The 24,948-nt window shown below is 41.5% G+C and overlaps 1 protein-coding gene across 1 annotated transcript in view; it reads left to right on the forward strand.

Moving 5' to 3' along the window:
* Positions 1-24,948, forward strand: part of si:dkey-178k16.1 (protein 4.1) — a 60,889-nt gene that overhangs the window by 35,629 nt on the left and 312 nt on the right. The window contains exons 9-20 of the mRNA XM_065020711.1: positions 384-481; positions 4,071-4,246; positions 6,552-6,757; positions 9,390-9,428; positions 14,726-14,884; positions 19,355-19,405; positions 19,650-20,012; positions 20,437-20,580; positions 20,923-21,102; positions 22,199-22,264; positions 24,515-24,604; positions 24,741-24,821. Of these exons, the coding sequence (XP_064876783.1) occupies positions 384-481; positions 4,071-4,246; positions 6,552-6,757; positions 9,390-9,428; positions 14,726-14,884; positions 19,355-19,405; positions 19,650-20,012; positions 20,437-20,580; positions 20,923-21,102; positions 22,199-22,264; positions 24,515-24,604; positions 24,741-24,821 (1,653 nt within the window). The remainder of the gene's footprint in view (positions 1-383; positions 482-4,070; positions 4,247-6,551; positions 6,758-9,389; positions 9,429-14,725; positions 14,885-19,354; positions 19,406-19,649; positions 20,013-20,436; positions 20,581-20,922; positions 21,103-22,198; positions 22,265-24,514; positions 24,605-24,740; positions 24,822-24,948) is intronic.

Raw genomic sequence — 24,948 nt, forward strand, 5'->3', positions numbered from 1 at the left:
TGAATAGAGACCCTAATCTGACACTGATATCTTCATTCAGGGATTGTGTAAGATCTTTTCTTCCAACTATCTACTTCAAAAGCACTAAAACCCACAGTGTAATTACTGTATGGGCCCAGTTTTCAGTACTGCTGTGTAGTGTTTGAATGACACACTCTTACTGCTTAGAGAATAGAGTACAATATACAGGGTGCAATTTCCTTGTTTTTTTATCAAGGGTCGTGAGATGGTTCCACGCACGTACGCACGCACGCGCGCACACACACGCACACATGCACACGCACACACACACACACATACACGTGCTCCTTCACTCCCTCGGTTCACTCCTCCTTTTATCCCCCACTCCTCCCCCATCTCTCACTCCTCCCCTCCATCCTCAGTATGAACAGTTTGAGAGCACCATCGGCTTCAAGCTGCCCAACCACCGGGCTTCCAAACGCCTGTGGAAGGTCTGCATTGAACACCACACCTTCTTCAGGTAGGCAACTGCCCCTCACTGGTGACAAATGCACGTACCCGCACCCACACAAACAGACTCAGCTGAAGACACTAAGCATCACACAGCTCATGCTACATTGCACAGCAACAAGCAAATCAAATCAAATTGTATTTGTGACATGCGCCAAATTCAACAGGTGTAGTAGACCTTACTGTGAAATGCTTACTTACAAGTCCTTAACTAACAATGCAGTTAAATAAATAGAAAATAGAAAATATTTATTAAATCAACTAAAGTCAAAAATGTAATAAAAAATAACACAATCAAATAGCAATAATGAGGCTATATTCAGGGTCTATGTGCGGGTGTACAGGTTAATCAAGGTCATTTATTAATTGTTCAGCAGTCTTATGGTTTGGGGGTAGAAGCTGTAAAGGAGCCTTTTGGACCTAGACTTGGCGCTCCGGTACCACTTGCTGTGCGGTAGCAGACAGAACAGTTTATGACTTGGGTGACAGGAGTCTTTGACAGTTTTTTGGGCCTTCCTTACACAGTTTGGTTGAGCTTTTAGAAATGGCAAAGAAAAAGACTGCAACGTTAAGTGTAATTTCTTAATTACCAGCCACTTTTACCTCTGTCAAATTTATGCTCCAGATAGTATGACACTCTCTTTCACACTAGAAATGCCGGGCCTCGATACTCTAAGCCAATGACGCGTTTTCTTGACATCAACATTCTAACAGTCTGATAAATACATGTAATATATGCTATTGCAAAAATAATCATTTGGTTGTGTTCATGAAGGTCTTAGGTAACATTAGAATACGAAAGAAAATGTACTTCAAAGAACACAATATCATTTTTATTGGATATGTAAAATGTAGGCTATATGTACAAACGGAAAACCACTAAAACACCACAATTAATTCAAGTGTTAAAATCCATTAACTCTCTAGAGTCCTACATTTACGCATTTCAAGATTGTTTTGATTACGCGGACTAGGATATGTTCCGGTCAGCCTCAGAGAACAACATTGATCTATACACTGACTCAGTGAGTGAGTTTATAAGAAAGTGCATTGGAGATGTTGTACCCACTGTGACTATTTAAATCTACCCGAACCAGAAACCGTGGATGAATGATGGCATTTGCGCCACCCCCCCCTCTCCTTCTCCATGGCCGACGTGTGTAAAACATTAAACGGGTTAAACCTCGCAGGGCTGCTGGCCCAGATGGCATCACAAGCCACGTCCTCAAAGCATGCGCAGACCAGCTAGCTGGTCTTTTTACGGATATTCAATCGCTCCCTATCCCAGTCTGCTGTCCCCACATGCTTCAAGATGGCCACCATTGTTCCTGTACTAGAGGTCGACCGATTATGATTTTTAAACGCCGATACCGATGCCGATTATTGGAGGACCCAAAAAAAAAAAAAACGATACCGATTAATCGGCCAATTCTTTTATATTTATTTGTAATAATGACAATTACAACACTACTGAAGGAACACTTATTTTAACTTAATATAATACATCAATAAAAATCAATTTAGCCTCAAAATAAAACATTTAACATGTTCAATTTGGTTTAAATAATACAAAAACAAAGTGTTGGAGAAGTAAAAGTGCAATATGTGCCATGTAAAAAAATTAACGTTTGAGTTCCTTGCTCAGAACATGAGAACATATGAAAGGTGGTGGTTCCTTTTAACATGAGAATTCAATATTCCAAGGTAAGCGGTTTTAGGTTGTAGTTAATACAGTATTTATAGGACTATTTCTCTCTATACCATTTGTATTTCATATACCTTTGACTATTGGATGTTCTTTTAGGCACTATAGTATTGCCAGTGTAACAGTACAGCTTCCGTCCCTCTCCTCACCCCTACCTGGGCTCGAACCAGGAACACATCGACAACAGCCACACTCAAATCAGCGTTACCCATCGCTCCACAAAAGCCGCAGCCCTTGCAGAGCAAATGGAATAACCACTCCAAGTCTCAGAGCGAGTGACATTTGAAACGCTATTAGCGCGCACCGCGCTAACTAGCTAGCCATTTCACATCAGTTACACCAGCCATTAGGCTGATAGGCTTGAAGTCATAAACAGCTCTGTGCTTGCGAAGAGCTGCTGGCAAAACGCACAAAAGTGCTGTTTGAATGAATGCTTACGAGCCTGCTGCTGCCTACCATCGCTCAGTCAAACTGCTCTATCAAATCATAGACTTAATTATAACATAACACACAGAAATACAAGCCTTTGGTCATTAATATGGTCAAATCCGGAAACTATAATTTCGAAAACAAAACGTTTATTATTTCAGTGAAATACGTAACCGTTTGGTATTTTATCTAACGGGTGGCATCCCTAAGTCTAAATATTCTTGTTACATTGCACAACCTTCAATGTTATGTCATAGTTACGTAAAATTCTGGCAAATTAGTTCGCAATGAGCCAGGCTGCCCAAACTGTTGCATATACCCTGAATCTGCGTGCAGTGAACGCATGAGAAGTGACACAATTTCACCTGGTTAATATTGAAAGGCATTGGTGTTTATGGTTAGGTACAGTCATCCAACGATTGTGCTTTTTTCGCAAATGCGCTTTTGTTAAATCATATATAAACGATGCAACGCTGGGGGATGATTTAACAAAAGCGCATTTGCGAAAAAAGCACAATCATCAACCATGTGTAGTTATAACTTGTGATTATGATTGATTGATTGTTTTTTATAAGATAAGTTTAATGCTAGCTAGCAACTTACCCTGGCTTCTACTGCATTCGTGTAACAGGCAGTCTCCTTGTGGAGTGCAACGAGAGGCAGGTGGTTATAGCGTTGGACTAGTTAACTGTAAGGTTGCAAGATTGGATCCCCGAGCTGACATGGTGAAAATCGGTTGTTCTGCCCCTGAACAAGGCAGTTAACCCACCGTTCCTAGGCCGTCATTGAAAATAAAAATGTGTTCTTAACTGACTTGCCTAGTTTAAAAAAAAGGTATAAAGAAAAGAAAAAGAAATCGGCAAAATTGGCACCCAAAAATACCGATTTCCGATTGTTATGAAAACTTGAAACCGGCCCTAATTAATCGGCCATTCCGATTAATTTGTCGACCTCTATCCTGTACCCAAGAAGGCAAAGATGACTGAACTACTTATTTTCCACCATAACTTGGAAATAAATTCATTAAAAATCCTACAATGTGATTTTCTGGATTTTTTTTCCTATTTTTTTTTGTCATAGTTGAAGTGAATCCTATGATGAAAATTACAGGCCTCTCTCATATTTTTAAGTGGGAGAACTTGCACAATTGGTGGCTGACTAAATACTTTTTTGCCCCACTGTATACTGTATATATATGTATATATAACTAAAGACAGACTGGTACATAAATAAAACTGCTTTTAACACAAATTCTGTTTGCGATATTAAGATTCTAACAATGACAGTGTGTTATATAGACTTATTTTGAAAAGTCAAGGACGGAAGGAATATGACTTTAAAAATGGCAGAGTAATTAAACATGTAAATTCAAAATGACGATCTCGTGTTAATGTTTAATAAAAAATATAAACATTATAGTGTCGATCTCTTTAAACCTTCATACTAAAACTGAGTCTCTCTATAGGTTGGTGTCTCCAGAGCCCCCTCCCAAGGGCTTCCTGGTGATTGGCTCCAAATTCCGCTACAGTGGGCGGACCCAGGCCCAGTCACGTCAGGCCAGTGTGCTGATCGACCGGCCAGCTCCACAGTTTGACCGTTCGGTTAGCAAGAGGTACCTGCTGCCTCGCAGTGTGGACGGAGGTAAGGACCGGACTATTACTGTACTATAACATCATGAATTTGTACAACATACTCATCACTTAGAATATGGGCCCACTCTGTCATTTTTTTCTTTATGCCGCTTTGTCAAGTAGGTCCTTGTTTATTCATTGTTATTTCAAATTTGCATCAGTACACTCTTAGAAAAAAGGATCCAAAAGGGTTCTTCGGCTGTCCCCATAGGTGAACGCTTTTTGGTTACAGGTATAACCCTTTAAGAGTGTATATTGCAGTGGTAGGCAGATAGAATAGATAGCATCTGATTGTACTGTGAATTATTTTGAACTTTAAACAGGCTTTGTACTATTTGAGAACAACTGTTGTATTATTGAATGTCCATAGGACATTGTTATACATAGGCCGGGAATCAAGCCTAGGCGCGTTATTGAAAAGAACATTGCACTTTACTTCTAGGTGATTTACAATTGAGCCGACATCTGAAGGGTTTAACATAAATGCATTCTCCGCGAACGTCTGTGAAATGACCTTTAAAAGGTTAATTGTCTGCAGCTCAGTGTGCAGAGCTGCAACACACCCATAGCTGTGGAAAGTATACAGTCGTGGCCAAAAGTTTTGAGAATGACACAAATGTTAATTTCCACAAAGTTTGCTGCTTCAGTGTCTTTAGATATTTTTTGTCAGATGTTACTATGGAATACTGAAGTATAATTACAAGCATTTCATATGTCTCAAAGGCTTTTATTGACAATTACATGAAGTTGATGCAAAGATTCAATATTTGCAGTGTTGACCCTTCTTTTTCAAGAACTCTACAATCCACCCTGGCATGCTGTCAATTAACTTCTTGGCCACATCCTGACTGATGGCAGCCCATTCTTGCATAATCAATGCTTGGAGTTTGGCAGAATTTCTGACTTAGAATATGTGGACAACTACAAATACCTAGGTGTCTGGTTAGGCTGTAAACTCTCTTTCCAAACTCACATTAAGCATCTCCAATCCAAAATTAAATCTAGAATCGGCTTCCTATTTAGCAACAAATCCTGCTTCACTTATGCTGCTAAACATACCCTCGTAAAACTGACTATCCTACCGATCCTTGACTTCAGCGATGTCATTTACAAAATAGTCTCCAACACTCTACTCAGCAAATTGGATGTAGTCTATCACAGTGCCATCTGTTTTGTCACCAAAGCCCCAAATACTACCCACCACTGTGACCTATATGCTATCGTTGGCTGGCCCTCGCTTCATATTTGTCGCCAAACCCACTGGCTCCAGGTCATCTATAAGTCTTTGCTGGGTAAAGCCCTGCCTTATCTCAGCTCACTGGTCACAATAGCAGCACCCACCTGTAGCACGCCCTCCAGCAGGTATATTTCACTGGTCATCCCCAAAGCCAACTCCTCCTTTGGCCGCCTTTCCTTCCAGTTCTCTGCTGCCAATGACTGGAACGAATTGCAAAAGTCACTGAAGCTGAAGACATATCTCCCTCACTAATTGTATGCATCAGCTGTCAGAGCAGCTTACCGATCATTGCACCTGTACATAGCCCATCTGTAAATAGTACACCCAACTACCTCATCCCCATATTGTTATTGATACATTTCTTTTGCTATTTTGCACCCCAGTATCCCTACATGCACATCATCATCTGCACAACTATCACTCCAGTGTTATTGCTACATTGTAATTATTTAGCCTCTATGGCCTATTTATTGCCTTACCTCCCTAATCTTACTACATTTGCACACACTGTACATAGATTTTTCTATCGTGTTATTGACTCTACGTTTGTTTATCCCATGTGTAACTCTGTGTTGTTGTTTTTGTCGCACTGCTTTGCTTTATCTTGGCCAGGTCACAGTTGTAAATGAGAACTTGTTCTCAAATGGCCTACCGTGTTAAATATTTCTAAGTAGGGGTGCTGAGGTTGCTGCAGCACCCCCTGAAAAATCAGGAAATAAAAAATATATATTCACAAACGTAGTGCACTGGGCCTTTACTGGTCCTGTATTAGCGAACCAATGTAGTGCATGCATCCCCCGCCAAACATCTTCCCATGGCTATGAACGCACCTTTGAATGACTCCTGGCCATAATCTATGTTCTGACTCCTGAATCAGTTTACCCTGCCTCAACTGTAAGGAGATAAATACTTACCTGTAAAATGGATGTCAATGTAAACAAATTGTAATATCGATCAATCATAATTTACCGTACAGACAATGTTGACCTTTCTCTTGCTTTCTGTGAGCCAGGGCTGACTAGCTTTTCTCTCTTTTCTCCGCCATCCTTTGTGTGCCCTACCCCCATCCCCTGCCCAGCCTCAGCCCTGGGAGACAGCATGGACCAGCTGTCCCAGCGCAGCTCCAGTGATCACACCCAGTTCCTGTCCAGAGAAGACCTGGAACAAGAGGGCAGTCTGGACCTAGACCAGGATCAGGATTACCAGGAACAAGACCAGGAGTACCAGGATCAGGACGAGGAGACTGATGGTTTTGCCGCGTCCGCCAAGACCATGGAGCTGAAGGTACAAGGCGAGACAAGGGTGGCGGACCCTATATTCATAGTAGATGATGGCTCCCTTTTTCCTTGAGTCCTCTCCATCATAAAGGATCACTGGTGAAAGACAGTTGAAAGGATAAAGGATCATTTTCTGCCATTTTGTAAGTAATTATTTTGACAAATTCACGGTGTATTAAAGTAGTCAAACGTTTCGTACCATTTGGTCCCATATTCCTTGCACTCAATGACTATATCAAGCTCGTGACTCAACAAACTTGTTGGACGTATTTGTAGTTTGTTTTGGTTGTGTTTCAGATTATATTTTGCCCAATAGGAGCTGAATGGTGAATAATATATTGTGTAACTTTGGAGTCACTTGTATTGTAAGTAAGAATAGAATATGTTTCTGAACACTTCTTTGTTAATGTGGACGCTACCATGATAATGGATGAACCGTGAATGATTGAGAAAGTTACAGAGGCACAAAGATCATATACCCCCCCAAAATGCTAACCTTCTCTGTTATTGGTAATGGTGAGAGATTAGCATGTTTTGTTGTAGCCTCTGTAACCTTCTCACTCACTCCTCATGATTCATTCATAACCCAAAGCACAACCAAAACAAACTGCAAATGTAGTTGTAGTCATTGCATGCTAGGAATATGCAAACAAATACTACACGTTTGACGTATTTAATACACTATACGTGAATTTGTCAAAATACTTAAGACTTCTTCAAATGGGGGGACTAGATACATAGGCCTTGTCCGAATACCCTTGAGTTCTAAATGGTAGGCTTTCTGAGTATGCGAAAATAGATTTATAGTTTATACGTTTTATAGAATGTGAAAATTCAGCGTTTCATCTAGTATAAATCGCTGCACAAAGGAAGATACTTGTATTTTCATACCCACGTGTGTTTGACAACAGCTGATGATCATAATAGGGAACTCACTCTACAAAAATGAACAAATTGCGGGGAACAAGTGTGATGGCGCATTAGATGACATCTTCTCAGTATGGATGAGCAATAGGTTGATATTTATTGCTTACTGCTTATGTTTTTACTAAACAGTATGTTCTATGTAGTATGCAGTACTATTAGCACATAGTATGTAGTTGAAGTAAGTAGAAGGCAAGACAGATTTCAGACACGGCCATTAGGTTTCTAAATGGTAAAACAGATAATGAAAATACCCTCAAATAAAAGATGACATTGTGTACTGTCGCCTCTTATGAAATATTAACCTCAAATCGAAAATGCTTGAATATAAAGCAGGGGTGGGCAAATGTTTTGGCTCAAGGACCACATCAGGATTTTGTTATAACCGATTTGTTCGTCAACACCCCTGGTATAGAGCCAATGTGGTTCACTGTCCAAATTCACATGACAGTGAGTGAAAGTCTATCTTTCTACCTAAAGTGGATGTATTGTTAGATCCCCCTTTTTATTATGGCTGAATTGGACGCCTCTTCTCCAGAGCTAAACAACCGAATCACATTCTGTGCATGTGTTACAGACGCTGTGAGATATGCGAGCTGGGACAGGATCGGAGACGTTATCGCCAGTGGTAGTGTCGTGCCCAAATGTTTTCTTCCAGGTAGAATAGCAGCCTTCATGAGAAATATTATAGTGTTGGTAACCATATGGATGTTACCGGGATAAATTCTATTCAGTGGGGAGAGCATGCAACACCAGGATACAATGTGAGGCAGTTTTGTTTATGCTTTAGTGAATTATTAGCCAATTTCACAAGTTGATTGCTTGGTTGTATTGATTTTTCCACATAAAATATATGGCATTAACATGTATCCAAAAATGATAAAAACGAAATGAATCCTGAACACTAACCCCCAATTTCACACACACACACACACACGCACGCACGCACGCACGCACACACACACACACACAACACTAACCCCCAATTTCACACACACACACACACACACACAGGAGGGGGAAGCAGCAATGGAGGGAGCAGCAGATGCATAAAACAAATATTAAAGTAGAGGATCACATGCTCAGATGTTTTGATTGTTAAGCTGTCGGGAAGAGGCGTCCGATGTTTTTGGCCACACAGCCACTCCGTTTTATTATTTTAACTCTATTAATATGATTTAAAACAAAAGAACCTGGTAAAACAAGACCCTTGGTTAGTAAGTTAAATTCAGGTTTGTTAGAATTGTGGTTATTTATCAAATGTACGTACCTAACTAGTTTTTTAAATTATATGCATAAGATACAGAGAAGAACGATTCATTTTACTCATATTCCTCCCCTTGTAGTTCCAGTTCCATCAATGTCTAAATATGTGCTTTTTGAAATATCAGAATACCTAACCTGCAGCGCAGTGAGAAAATCCATCATGTGAGCCCCTGACTTACACTCATCCCTCTCTCCTGCATTAACTTTAGTCTAATCCATATTCCCTCTGTCCTCGGCTCCTCTTCCCTCCCTTCTGCTCCTCTGCGTGGAACTCATGCCCTTCTCTGTGCTCTGTTTCCTTAATCTCCTCTTCAAATCTAACATGCTGTCTTTCCCCCTCGCCCTGTTGCACCCTTCACTCTCCTAAAATTCCTTTTCTCCTCTTCCTGCTGTGGCTTCCTGCGCCCCACTGAACAACCGCTTCTCTCTTCCCACCTTCTCGCTTGCAGGGTGAGGAGGCAGGCTCGCCAGTAGACTCGAAGCTTGAGGTACTTCGTTTGTGATGACTAGTGTCTGTCTGTATGTCTGTTTGTCTGTTTATTCTGGGTTTTTGTGTTGTTTTTTTCTTTATTCAGCCTGTTCCGACTTGTAGCTAGGTTATTACTCCAAGTGTTATTCCACATGGACAGTACAGTCATGGCTTTCTTAGATCCCTTGGCTTTGTGCACAGCCTAAATCACATCACTTGACTGGATCACCGTCGTAGTAGTCCAGGGTAGGCTAATGGCATTATGAAGTCTGGGTACTATCAAGGTATTTAGACTGTGTTTGGTCAGTGTTTGTAATATGTCTACATAGGGAATTCATTTCAGTGCAGCTGAGTGTCCAGCTGTGTTCAACAATGGGTCCATTACCATTTTCATGTGTACATTGTCATTAGAAGGATTAGCTGAGCTTGAACACAACTACTGTATGTTTGTTTTACATTCATCTCCATAATACAAAAGGAAACACCATTTAAAACCTTCACTTTGAACTATCAATGACAACATCTAGGTCCTTGAATGCTGATCTTTCATACTTTGCCATTGAAATGTTTGGAGTGAGAAATAGCACGAGACTCTGAGTCCTTCCTCCAAATATCTCAGTTACAGCATTTATGTAATTCACCAGTGTTCATCTCTCTGTACATCTGTCTCCAAATACTAGATGTTTCCATCGCCGAACGAACTCACTGTCTCAGTGAGATGCTTGGATGCTACCAACACAACCTCTGTGTGGGTGTGTGTGTGTGCCTGCCTTCTTGACTCACCTGCGGTACTCTGCCTCTTTGTCTCTGCACGTGCCCCACCCCCAACCCACCTCTTCCTCTGTGCCTATGCTCCCCCCCAGTCGGACCAGGATCTGGCCACCCCATGCCCCCAACAGGAGGTACTGCTTCTCCTTGCTCTGTGCCTGTGCTCTCTCTCTGTGATCCCTCACCAGGTGTGCTGTCATGTGCTGTGCTGTGTAGCTCATCTTGACGGTGTTGATCAGTAAGGGCAGCAATATATGTTGTTCAGTACAGCTTCAGTCCAACCCTCAGTTTGTTTGCGTTCATTAAGGACAACTTTATTGTAAAAGTTCAGTTGTAGGTTTGGACATTGTTAACATAGACAAAGCCAGTAGCAGACACAGTATTCTGCATTTTTGTTCTATTGCTTTTATAGCCACAGTCTCTATTAAGCTACATTATAATAATACAGTATTGCAATAAAATGACTTGACACCCAGTGTCATAACACGTTATGACACGGTCATAACCATATCATAATATGTCATAACAGCTGACATAACTTGGCATAACCTGTCATAATATGCTCATTACACTGTCATGACCCATATATTTACATCTGTTGTGACATTCAGTTCCAGTCAAAAGTTTGGACAGACCTACTCATTCAAGGGTTTTCTTTATTTGTAGTATTTTCTACATTGTAGAATAATAGTGAAGACATCAAAACTATGAAATTACACATATGGAATCATGTAGTAACCAAAAAAGTATTAAACAAATTAAAAAATATTAAAAGTAACCACCCTTTGCCTTGATGACAGCTTTGCACACTCTTGGCATTCTCTCAACCAGCTTCACGAGGAATGATTTTCCAACAGTCTTAAAGGAGTTCCCACATATGCTGAGCACTTGTTGGCTGCTTTTCCTTCACTCTGCAGTCCAACTCATCCAAAAACCATTTCGGGTCGGGTGATTGTGGATGCCTGGTCATCTGAAGTGACTCCATCACGCTCCTTCTTGGTCAAATAGCCTTTACACAGCCTGGAGGTGTGTTTTAGGTCATTGTCCTGTTAAAAAACAAATGATAGTCACACTAAGCGCAAACCAGATATGATGGCGTATCGCTGCAGAATGCTGTGGTAGCCATGCTGGTTAAGTGTGCCCTGAATTCTAAATAAATCACTGACCGTGTCACAAGCAAAGCACCCCCACACCATCACACCTCCTCCTCCATGCTTCACGTTGGGAACCACACATGCGGAGATCATTTGTTCACCTACTCTGCGTCTCACAAAGACACCACGGTTGGAACGAAAAATCTAAAATGTAGACTCTTTAGACCAAAGGACAGATTTCCACCGGTCTAATGTCCATTGCATGTGTTTCTTGGCCCAAGGAAGTTTCTTCTTCTTACTGGTGTCCTTTAGTAGTGGTTTCTTTGCAGCAAATCGACCATGAATGCCTGATTCACGCAGTCTCCTCTGAACAGTTGATGTTGAGATGTGTCTGTTACTTGAACTCTGTGAAGCATTTATTTGGGCTGCAATCTGAGGTGCAGTTAACGCTAATGAACTTATCCTCTGCAGCAGAGGTAACTCTGGGTCTTCCTTTCCTGTGTCAGTCCTCATGAGAGTCAGTTTCAGTCAGCGCTTGATGGTTTTTGCAACTTCACCAAAGTTCTTGGAATTTTCCAGATTGACTGACCTTTATTTCTTCAAGTATTGATGGTCTGTTGTTTCTCTTTGCTTATTTGAGCTGTTCTTGTCATAAAATGGACTTAGTATTTTATTAAATAGGGCTATCTTCTGTATACCACCCCTACCTTGTCACAACACAACTGATTGGCTCAAACGCATTAAGAAGGAAAGCTATTCCACAAATTAACTTTTAATAAGGCACAGCTTTTAATTGAAATGCATTCCAGTTGACTACCTCAATGAAGCTGGTTGAGAGAATGCCAAGAGTGTGCAAAGCTGTCATCAAGGTAAAGGGTGGCTCCATTGAAGAACTCAAATATAAATATATTTTCATTTGTTCAACACTTCTTTGGTTACTACATGATTCCATATGTGTTATTTCATAGTTTGGATGTCTTCACTGTTATTCTACAATGTAGAAAATAGTAAAAATAAAGAAAACCCCTTGAACGAGTAGGTGTATCCAAACGTTTGACTGGTACTGTATATTGTGTAATGCTATGGCTGGTTATGACACCTACATCATATTTTAAATAGGTTGTAGAAAATACACTTCATGATGCATACATGCCCTTATATCAGTCAAAAAGAGGATGTCAAGTGTAGACCGTACCGTAAAATGCTTATTTACAAGCCCTTAATCAACAATGCAAATCAAGTCAAACTTTATTTGTCACATGCGCCAGATACAACAAGTGTAGACTTTACCGTGAAATGCTTACTTACAAGCCCTTAACCAACAGTGCAGTTCAAGAGGATTTAAGAAAATATTTACCAAGTAGACTAAAATAAAAAGTCATAATAAAAAGTAACACATTAAGAATAACGAGGCTATATACAGGGGGCACCGGTACCGAGTCAGTGTGCGGGGGTACAGGTTAGTTGAGGTAATTTGTACATGTAGGTGGGGGTGAAGTAACTATGCATAGATAATAAATGCAAATAGTCCGGGTCGGGTGATTGTGGATGCCTGGTCATCTGAAGTGACTCCATCACGCTCCTTCTTGGTCAAATAGCCTTAATTGTCCAGCAGTGGCATGAGGGTAGAAGCTGTTAAGGAGCCTTTTGGACCTAGACTTAGCGCTCCGGTACCGCTTGCCGTGCGGTAGCAGAGAGAACAGTCTATGACTTAGGTAAATGGAGTCTTTGACAACAAAAAAAAGTACCCTCTGTAGTGCCTTCCGGTCGGATGCCAAGCAGTTGCCATACCAGGCGGTGATGCAACCGGTCAGGATGCTCTCAATGGTGCTGCTCTAGAACTTTTTGAGGATCTGGGGAGCCATGCCAAATCTTTTCAGTCTCCTGACGGGGAAAAGGTGTTGTTGTACCATCTTCACGACTGTCTTGGTGTGTTTGGACCATGATAGTTTGTTGATGATGTGGACACCAAGGAACTTGAAACTCTTGACCCGCTCCACTATAGCCCTGTTGTTATTAATGGGGGTCTGTTTGGCCCTCCTTTTCCTCTAGTCAAATATCATCTTCTTTGTCTTGCTCACATTGAGGGAGAGGTTGTTGTTCTGGAACACTACCAAGTTTCTGACCTCCTCCCTATAGGCCGTCTCATCATTGTCGGTGATCAGGCCTACCACAGCAAACTTAACGATGGTGTTGGAGTCGTGCTTGGCCACACAGTTGTGGGTGAACAGGAAGTATAGGAGGGGACTAAGCAAGCCCCCCGAGGGTCCCCAATGTTGAGGATCAGCGTGGCAGATGTGTTGTTGCCTACCCTTACCACCTGGGGATGGCCTGTCAGAAAGTCCAGGATCCAGTTGCAGAGGGAGGTGTTTAGTCCCAGGGTCCTTAGCTTAGTGATGAGCTTTGTGGGCATTATGGTGTTGAACGCTGAGCTGTAGTCAATGAACAGCATCCTCACATAGGTGTTCCTTTTGTCAAGGTGGGGAAGGGCAGTGTGGAGTGAGATTGAGATTTTGCGTCATCTGTGGGTCTGTTGGGACAGTTTGCGAATTGGAGTGTGTTTGACATCAATGTGTGCTCAATTACAATGATAATTTAATATGGTAAATTTAAAAAATATATATACTACATTAACATTCTGTTGACACTTAGGCTATGGTGTAATGGAATGTTTTGCCTTGTGTGGTAGGTTTTGTGGGTTTTGACACTCTTACAGTATGTAGATGTCATAACCAGCCATAATGAAAAATAGCCACCGTGGTAGGTGTAGGTGTCAGAACCAGCCATAAAATAACGCAGTATACGTCACAACAAATATAAATGTGTCATGACAGTGTTATGACCATATTATGTAAGCTGTTATGACATATTATGACATAGTTATGACCATGTCATAACTTATTATGATGCTGGGTGTCAAGTAAAGTGTTACCCAATAAAGTATTGCAAGCCTTGAAGGAAAACATAAAAATGTCATTAACTTGATGTCATCGTGATTGAAAGATATTAATCAGATAAAATTACCGCTGAGGATGACATAACATCAGTTGATTAAAAATCTTTCATAGTGTGTGATTTGGTCATCTGGAAAATTCAAGATATCGCTTGCCAGAAATGTGTAATTCCAGGGCAGATAAATAACGATGTACTCATTACTCAAGAGGAGTGTAATGGGGTCCATGTCTATACTCTTCATTCATGCATAGGTTCGTTAGTCTCATTATTTAGCCCATATCAGAAACAGATTGGATATTTGTTGTAACATCCATGTTGTGAGCTCCGAGCAGAATTGAAATGGAGGTGGAATTTGATATGAAGAATTGCAAACACATAATTGACCATTAACACGGCTCTTTTCATTCAAATGTCCATGTCTGGTTCAATCCCTGAGATGTCTGAAATGGAAGTAGGAAGAATACTAACTCCAGTCTACTATCTCCCTCTCTCTATCTAGCAGCAGTTCCTGGACAAGCCCGAGGATGTCCTGCAGAAGCACCAGGCCAGCATCAACGAACTAAAGAGAGCTCTCAGGGAGCCCAACAGCAAGCTGTCACAGAGGGAGAAACGCTTGTCCACAGCCACGCCCCCTGGAGGCACCCCAGAGAGGAAACAGGTAAAGGGGGGGGGGGGCGATGTTACTTTTCAAAGCTTTAATTTGGAATCTTACTGTATACTCATTCTCACCAGCCCAGCAAACATGACCCCATTGGCCCCCTGTGGGTATTCTGTTGGCAATGTTGGCACGGTCTAGCCCACACCAAGCCAACACCAGCCCCTCACGGGCTAGCCCAGCTCGGCCTAGCCAACACCAAGCCAGCTACTTCATAATGTAGATGCTGCGCTCATTAGAATATTTGGGGCTGTGGATTGCAGTTATTTTTGTGCAACTGTTACTTAGAGGGCTGTTCTAGTTTGTTCTGTTGTTCAAGTGTTCTGTTGTGTGATGCCCCCAAAATATTTATCTTGTGCACTGCCAATGATTAAGTCTTTAACCTGTTAGATGTAATGGCAAAATGTTGATTCAAATAGACATACCAAAAAGTCATTATTTATCATGAGAGGGACGTAAACAATAACTAGCAATGCTTATACTGCCAGAAAGATGAAAATCTCACCAGTGACATACTGAGCCAGAGAAAATAAATGTTATGTGTAGCTCTGAAGGTCGTACTGCCTCAGTCAGTGACCAGAATGACACATACGCCTATTTGTCTCTAAACCCAACACAGACACATCTATAAAACACATTCAGTACCGGCCAAAAATCCACGTAAGATTTCGGGGAGTTTACATCAAAGAAGTTGATTTCAATAAGTACATGTGAAATTAAACAGTTTCTCTTGTAAAAAAATATATGGATGATAGGATTTGTTGTCTTTCTGAAACAATAAATAAATACATTGAAGGCTAGAACATTTGTTAAATTGTATTAAATACATTATGAATAAATCTCCATTAAATAATAGATAAAACTGGTAAATTGGCATAAGGTCAGCAATACACATAGGGCCAATACTATGAGCTTATATTGGGGCCCATATTGGGGCCACCTGCCTCAAATGCTGACCACACCGCTCGCGTGTGGTGTGCGAGCGTTGCAAAATAAATTTAAACATACATGTTATGAAATTATTGCACCCACACTGCTTGCATGTGCCAATGAGCATCTGCGTTGCCAAGAGCTCAAATAGAAGTCAGTTCTATTTGTGACGCTGAACGCTGTGCAAGTCCTGCTTCTCCCATCTCGTCATTGGTTTATAGAAGCAGATACCCACGTGCCATCTCCTCATTGGTTATACCCACGTAGGGGGATTGAAAGATGAACTGAAAAAAATAAATAATAATAACAACTCAAAGTTTATATCCTAGGACAAATTAGCTAGCAACAGCAAACTAGCTAAATAGGGCAAATTCAGCTAGCAACTGCAAGCTAGCTAAATTGCCATAAATGTTTAATGCTTTAATGCTCTATTTCTTATTTTTTTATTGACCTGTCCCCAAATTAATATAATTGGTTAAAGAGTTTGTTTTGATATTTTAACCTACGTGTGGTTATCACGTTTGGTGTGGGGGGACAAAGTAAATTTGCATACGATGGTGCACGAGCGTAGCCGGTTTGGGTACAGTGTTAGGGCCAACCTGGAGCCGACGAGCAAAGGTGCTTTGCCCAAATGTGGGCAGCCTACATTGAGCCAATATTTTAGGCTGCATTGGGCCCACATCATGCCAATGTTGGCATGTTTGCTGGGAGGGTTTCACTTACCACTTAATTGGAAGGACAGGCACCCTCATACTCCGTTTGTCCCCCTCCACTGCCCATGACTAAAGTAGTTGGTTTCCTTTGCAAAATGCTGATAAAAAAGCTACAGGGAACACGGCTCTCTAATAGATAGGTGGAAAAATATTGCGAAAACTCCAACCTGTATAAAAATAGTCTTCCACCATATATAGCTTTCACTCATCCAGTCCTTTCAAATGACATACTACCTTAAGTCCATGGGGTGATATGGTGTAACAAACTCCATAGTAATGCATCAGAATGGATACATGCAGCTTAATGAATCTGTGTTTTTACCAATATATAGGCCTCTGTGGATTCCATATTGAGTGAAAAGCAAGATGGTGCTCGCGGAAGCTCAAAAGAAGAACAGAATCAGTCCTCTCCCTATACACTGCACTTAGCTTTTGATCCCAAGGACACGTGTATTGGTATGGTGTCTGAGGATGAGCAAGTTGGAAAAGCAACAGAGATGAAGCCTATAACTTTACCTCAGGAATCTGGAAAAACTAAAGTAGGTGGCACTGGATCGAGATCCCAAAGACAAGAAACAGTTTCGATTGCAACTGGGCATAAGGATATGCACTCCGTGGATGATGCAACCTTTGGAAGTAATACGTATTCATATGACACCTTTTTCTCAAGGAACAGTGTTCAAGAGAATGGATTTGATTCACCTCCAGTGGATAATCTCTATTCCAAAGAGAGGATTGAAATGAAAAGCAAACAGTTGAAGCAGGGTCTGTATCAGTATGAATTCCCAGAGAGAAAAAACAATAGCAATGACCAGGTCGCTATGGAATCTGTAAATAACAGCAACCAAGGTGGAAGTGAGTCTGAAAGAAAGAGGGAGATGAGAGAACCTGAAGCTCTGGAAACAAAAGAACCAAAGCCCGAGAGAGGAAACTATTCCAACAAAACTGGGAGTGCATCACACTCCAAAGTCACCCGAATAGTTCCTCTCAAGCCACAGAGATCAAAGAAGTCTTTGAATAAAGGGGGGAACAAAGGGGTCATCAATCCTCAAACGCAAACCCAAGCTGAAGGAGGCGTGGCCGGAAGAGTAGATTACACTCGGGTGATGCAATCAACAGAGGAACCCTCTGAAACCAGGAAGAGAATAGGTTTGCCTCCAGCATGTCCTGATGCAAATGACAGCAAACAAGGGATGACAACCACCAACCAGCACACAGAGGTCACAAAGCATTGGCTACCAGAGAATGAGCTACAAGGGACTGGTGAACACAAGGATCAGAGGGACATTATTGGATCGAGTTTCTGGACTGACGGTGGAAGACTAATCCATGAAGGTCATCCCGAGGCTTACCCAGATTTTACAGACACCTTTTCCTTTGGCTCAAAGGCTTTGGCCTCCCATGCAGCTCCCCCTTCAACCCTTCCTCTGAAAACACAGTGGTCCAGGGAGACAAGAGTTCGCAACAGGCAGAATGTCACCAACGACTCTAGCAACGGCCATTACAGGAACTCTAGCCAGGAAGCAACCAAGAGGAAACAAGTGGTAACGTCGTCTGCCTAACCTGCCTGTCTATCACTGGAAACTAAAGCATTGCATGTGCTTAAGTCGATCACAACCTTGTTTTTATCCGCTTGAATATACACATGTAGAACTCATGCGGCTGTATATGAAAAAGCAGGTCAAAGCCTGTGGCCCTTCACATCTAATCATTGGCCAAAGGCATTTTGAGACTTAACACGTTCATGGCCCGGGAGCTCCTGGCTCTCGTTTCCCTCTGCAAAGCTTAACATCTGCTTGTCCATTTAAAAATCCGGTGGGCCTTTAAGCAATGTTTCCATTGCTTAAGCTTCTGGCGTCTGTTCTTCACCACGTTAACACCTAGTCTCTCCTTCCAACATCATCCTCTTACCTCCCTGACTAAAGGTAGTTGCTGTTGCAAGGAGTCAAAGGCTTTCGCACCATCCCCTTCCTTTGAAGCCACTAATGTTTGATAATGTTCTTGTTTGCAAACAGTGCGATTTGGACATTTGGCCAAAATGTTCAGCGTTGGCATCTCTGCAGCAATAGCCCAATACATAGCCAATACAACATTTATTATGAGATGTTATGCACTAATTCTTGGCTGCAGCGCTGCCAGCCACATTGTTCAGGGCTGAGGTACTTGTACACTGGACTTAAGTATACAAATACCTGATTCCTGGAAGGTATTGTTATCTAACCTCAACAGTGCATGGCATTACCATCGCACTTACAGTAATTTGATTTTGTGATAATGTTGACTTTAAAGACATCCTATGTGCATGTGCGAAACTTGTGTGAACAATTACCTCAAGTTATTAGAGCTAGAACAAATGTAGGCTTACTATTCATATATGAACTGTAAGCTTACAGTTAGCATAGGTCTACTTTCAATGGGATAAGCATGACATTATGAAGCCTACTCAGCCTTGGCATGTGCAAAATATCTTGGAACCACTGGCTAGAACAATGTCTTCAACAAAAGGATGGTGGAAACAGCTATTATGTGTGATGACGTCAACATATGTTGCTCATAACTTGGTCACACAGTTAGTTTCACCATCACTCCATTGTTTGGGAATATTTTTTGCCAGCGTTGTACTGAAGTAAAGAGTAAACCCCAAGGTGATGTCACTGCATTCATTGACAATGCAGACCCTTGAATTCTCTCTGGGAATGTTCTTGTTCTATGACAGTCAGAAGGACGATGCCAATATTCATGTGTGTACAGTTCATGGCTGTTCTTTACAGTTGGTTTAGGTTAATTCAAATTGGCTTTGCAATCGTTCAAACCTAATTTTCTTCTACAGGAGACCCCTCCTACACCTGCCATTCACGAGGAGCCTTTTGACGAAGCCATGGTGAGTCAGTTTTATTCAATGTGCGAAAAACTTTTAAGCATGTTCAACCCCTTCAAAGCAAAAATATGAGCCTGTTCATTTTACCTAAAAGTCTCATGTTTGAATGATTATTTGATATTTCTGTTTTACCTTTTAAGTATATATTTTTTTGCACAGGCGAAAAAAGCTTTATATCAAGTCCCTTGTATTGAGCCGACAATGTTTTTTTCATTCTCTTGTCCGTCTTTCTCAATCTAACCTGCAGAGGGAGCCGTGGGAGCGGCGGTTGGGCTCAGTGTCAGAGGACGACCAAGACCACGAGACCCTGTACCTGAAGGAAACCCACCTGGGCATTGAGCGCAAGTGCTCCAGCATCACAGTCAGCTCTACGTCCAGCCTGGAGGCCGAGGTGGACTTCACTGTCCTCATGGACCTCCATACGGGCATGGAGGAGTTCTCCAGGGGCATGATGGAGCTGGGCGAGAGGCCCATGTCACCTGACGTGGGCCTCAGCCTGAGTATCGACCTGCAGGGAACCCCGCCACCTCTCGTCTCGGCTCCTCTCACCGGGGCTAGCAGCAGCCCTCCTACCAAGCAGCTACACACCGAAGACGTCCGACATCATGAGGTAAAGTACACAAGCAAATGGACAGTTTGGGTCTAGGTAGGTCTTTGAAGTGATAGTTCACTAAAGGTTTACATTTATAGGATCATATTTTATTCTTAGAATAAGTAAAGAGTCTACAGGTCAAAACAGCTGAAGTAAGCCTTAGTAGACAAATCGCTACATCATTAACAGTAATTGACTAAGTTTAACATTGACAACGTAATGTGAGTACCATTACAGCTCATTAATGTCTTCTTGAAGTTTATGCTGGATTTCACGGATCTTTCATATGACAAAATGATGGGAAAGCGCTGGCCCATATGCCTTCAGTAAATGTAAAGACGCTTTCTCTAAAATATTTTACAAACAGATGGCTTGTAATGAGTGCTGAATCTCAAATATAATTTGAGCAATGGAAGTTATTATTCTGTATTTTTCCCCGAAGCCTGTTGTGCCCAGAAAACCAAAGAGGTCAGTTCCCATCGACAGAGACCAGTCACAGAAAGAGACCACTTACTCATCCCCCATGACGGCGCTGAGCAGGGAGGCTAGTGACGTCGTCGCCTCCCATGCACTAAGGAAGACTGAGGTCAAGATCGACAGAGACCAGTCACAAAAAGAGACCACTTACGTGTCCCCCATGACGGCGCTGAGCAGAGAGGCTAGTGACGTCGTCGCCTCCCATGCACTAAGGAAGACTGAGGTCAAGATCGACAGAGACCAGTCACAGAAAGAGACCACTTACGTGTCCCCCATGACAGCGCTGAGCAGGGAGGCTAGTGATGTCGTCGCCTCCCATGCACTAAGGAAGACTGAGGTCAAGATCGACAGAGACCAGACAGTGAGAGAGACCACTTACGTGTCCCCCATGACAGCACTGAGCAGAGAGGCTAGTGATGTCGTCGCCTCCCATGCACTGAGGAAGACTGAGGTCAAGGTCGACAGAGACCAGACAGTGAGAGAGACCACTTACGTGTCCCCCATGACAGCTCTGAGCAGAGAGGCTAGTTGCGTTGTCGCCAGCCACGCATTGAGGAAGACCGATGTCAAGGTCGAGACACAGCCCAATGGGTCAGAGGTCACTACAACCATCGTGGAGTTTACAGATCAGGTAGACAAGCATTTTCGATGGAGATCTGGTATAGTTGATCAGGTAGTGTCCATTGCTCGTTAGGTATAAAGATAGAGAAAAGATAAATAGATGCTACAGTAGAACCTCAAATATACAGACCTCAGATTTATGGACTGACCAGTCAACCAACTAGGCAATATCAAACTTGGACATTATAATTGCAAACAACAAACTTCTGTAGGCTACAGACAAATGCAAATGTTGCTTTCATGTGATAAAAACACATCAGCCATTTATAGCATCTGACTAAATTGTAGAAAATGCATGTTGATATGCCATTACTCTTCTCTATCAAGGTTTTATGTTTTTTTAAAGTAATTTCAAAGTTAACAACATTTCAGTATTCGGTACGACCCCAAATCTCTGCGGTCCTACCGTCATGGTAACACTCACAGAAGAAAGTTCTTTGTTTCTGGCCATTTTGAGCCTGTAATCAAACCCATAAATGCTGATTTTCCAGATACTCAACTAATCTAATCTAAAGAATGCCAGATGTATTGCTTCTTTAACCAGAACAACAGTTTTCAGCTGTGCTAACATAACTGCAAAAGGGTTTTCTAATGATCAATTAGCCTTTTAAAATTATAAACTTGGATTAGCTAAGATAACGTGCAATTGGAACACAGGAGTGATGGTTGCTGATAACGGGCCTCTGTACGCCTATGTAGATATTCCATTAAACATTTGCTGTTTCTAGCTACAATAGTCATTTACAACATTAGCGATGTCTACACTGTATTTCTGATCAATTTGATGTTATTTTAATGGACAAAAAAAATGAGATTTTCTTTCAAGAACAAGGACATTTCTAAGTGACCCCAAACTTTTGAACGGTAGTGTGTATATATAATGCCTAATAAGTTCATTTATAATGCCTTATAACACTTCCTATAATATCATAATAGCTCATAAGTAGTTACAGCATCCTTATAATACATTCCTATAATGATTTGAAAGCACAGAGAGTATAATGCATTATATCTCGACTGATCATAAAATGGTCTGTCTGACATATTTGAAAGTCTGACATTCAAACCATGAGCGGGCATCACATCGGGTTTTCTGTCTTTTTCAGGATCATGGTGTGACTGTAAGCAGTACAGGCGAGACTTCTTATTCAACAACAGAAGGTGTTTCCCCTGTGAGTACATTATTACCTGACCTGTCCAATTTTAACTCCAGCACACAGATTGTAAACCTACTTCTCCCTCTGTGTTTGAATGAGATTGTTAGAATTAGATGTGTTAGAGTGAATCAAATCATTTGAATGTGTATGACTGACTGTGTATCTATGTATAAGTATGTTTGCATTGTTCTGTTCAATATGTATATACAGTGCATTCGGAAAGTATTCAGACCCCTTGACTTTTTCCACATTTTGTTACATTACAGCCTTATTCTAAAATTGATTAAATAGTTTCCCCCCCTCATCAATCTACACACAATCCCCATAATAACAAAGCAAAAACAGATTGATACATTTGTGCAGATGTATAAAATAAAAACGAAATATCACATTTACATAAGTATTCAGACCCTTTACTCAGTACTTTGTTGAAGCACATTTGGCATCGATTACAGCCTGGAGTCTTCCTCTCAAGCTACAAGCTTGGCACACCTGTATTTGGCGAGTTTCTCCCATTCTTCTCTGCAGATTCTCTCAAGCTCTGTCAGGTTGGATGGGGAGCATCGCTGCACAGCTATTTTCAGGTCTCTCCAGAGAAGATTGATGGGGTTCAAGTCCGGGCTCTGGCTGGGCCACTCAAGGACATTCAGAGACCTGTCCCGAATCCCTCCTGCATTGTCTTGGCTGTGAGCTTAAGGTCGTCATCCTGTTGTAAGGTGAACCTTTGCCCCAGTCTGAGGTACTGAGCACTCGGGAGCAGATTTTCATCTAGGATCTCTCTGTACTTTGCTCCGTTCATCTTTCCCTTGATCCTGACAAGTCTTCCAGTTCCTGCCGCTGAAAAACATCCCCACAGCATGATGCTGCCACCACTATGCTTCACCGTAGGGATGGTGCCAGGTTTTCTCCAGACGTGATGCTTGGCATTCAGCCAAAAAAGTTCAATCTTGGTTTAATCAGACCAGAGAATCTTGTTTCTCATGGTGTGAGAGTTCTTTAGGTGCCTTCTGGCAAACTTTTAATGGGCTGTCATGTGCCTTTAACTGAGGAGTGGCTTTCATCTGTCCACTCTACTATAAAGGCCTGATTGGTAGAGTGCTGCAGAGATGGTTGTCTTTCTGTAAGGTTCTCACATTTCCACAGAGGAACTCTGGAGCTCTAGAGTGACCACTGGGTTCTTGGTCACCTCCCTGACCAAGGCCCTTCTCCCCTGATTGCTCAGTTTGTCTGGGCGGCCAGCTCTAGGAAGAGTCTTGGTGGTCCAAACGTCTTCCATTTAAGAATGAAGGAGGCCACTGTGTTCTTGGGGACCTTCAGTGCTGCAGACATTTTTTGGTACCCTTCCCCAGGTTTGTGCATCAACACAATCCTGTTTCGGAGCTCTACAGACAATTCCTTCGACCTCATGTCTTGGTTTTTGCTCTGACATGCACTGTCAACTGTGGGACCTTTATATAGACATGTGTGTGCCTTTCCAAATCATGTCCAATCTTTTGAATTTACCAATAGTTTGGACAATCAAGTTGTAGAAACATCTCAAGGATGATCAATGGAAACAGGATGCACCGGAGCTCAATTTTGAGTCTCATAGCAAAGGGTCTGAATACTTATGTAAATAAGGTATTTCTGTTTTTGCAAACCTTTCTAAAAAAAACATTATATTAAAAACCAAAAGTCATTATGGGGTATTGTGTGTAGAATGATAAGGAACATGTTGTATTTAATCAATTTTAGAATAAGGTTGTAACATAACAAAATGTGGAAAAACTTAAGGGGTCTGAATACTTTCCGAATGCACTGTATGTATTTAATTTATATCATGTATAGGCGTGTCTGTTTGTGTGTATCTGCATGCGTGTGTGCATGTGTGTCCATTAGACCTGGGTTTCAAATATCTCAATTACTTTCACATACATTCAATGTAAGTATTAAGCTAGTGGTGGAATGAATATTGGAATGAATATTTTGAATTTATTTGGAAATACACTAGGAAAGTACTTGAAAAACTCAAAATACAACGATTTAAATACACTCCCATCAATTTCACCCAGGTATTTGAAAATAATATTTGAAAATCCTGTCAAACACAATTTGGCAGACTATTATTATAATAATTATTATAACAACCATTCAAATACTCAAATAAAATAACAAATATTTTAAATACCAGCTTCTCAAATTCACATGTATTTGAACTGACTGTGTCCATGTATGATCATGATGTCATTAATGCTTTTTCCCCCATGTGTCCTGACATCCTGACAGGTGCACATGTGTACGTTGGGAAGAGAGGCCTCTGGATCTCCAATACTTGTTACTGAGAATGTTACCTCTGCAACCACGCATGTCACCAAGGTATCAACAATTGTCAAATGATCTTATAATGTTTGCCAAATTGCACACACCTTTTCTCTAGTTGTAGAGGTATAAGCAACAGCAAAGGTGTGTTCAATTTGGCAAATGTTCCAAAAAAATGTGTTGTGTGTTCCAGACGGTGAAAGGGGGCTATTCAGAGACCAGAATTGAGAAGAGGATCATAATCACAGGAGATGATGATGTTGACCAGGAGCAGGTGAGCAGACTGCAGCTTAAGGACAACATGACCTCTGTAACGCAGTAACCTATAAGCCATAGATACAGCAGGGGATGTGTCGTCTTAAAAGTGCTCATAGAGTATTCATTACTTGACATACACCAGA

This window comes from Oncorhynchus nerka, linkage group LG7 (genome assembly GCF_034236695.1).
Source record: "Oncorhynchus nerka isolate Pitt River linkage group LG7, Oner_Uvic_2.0, whole genome shotgun sequence".
NCBI lineage: Eukaryota > Metazoa > Chordata > Actinopteri > Salmoniformes > Salmonidae > Oncorhynchus > Oncorhynchus nerka.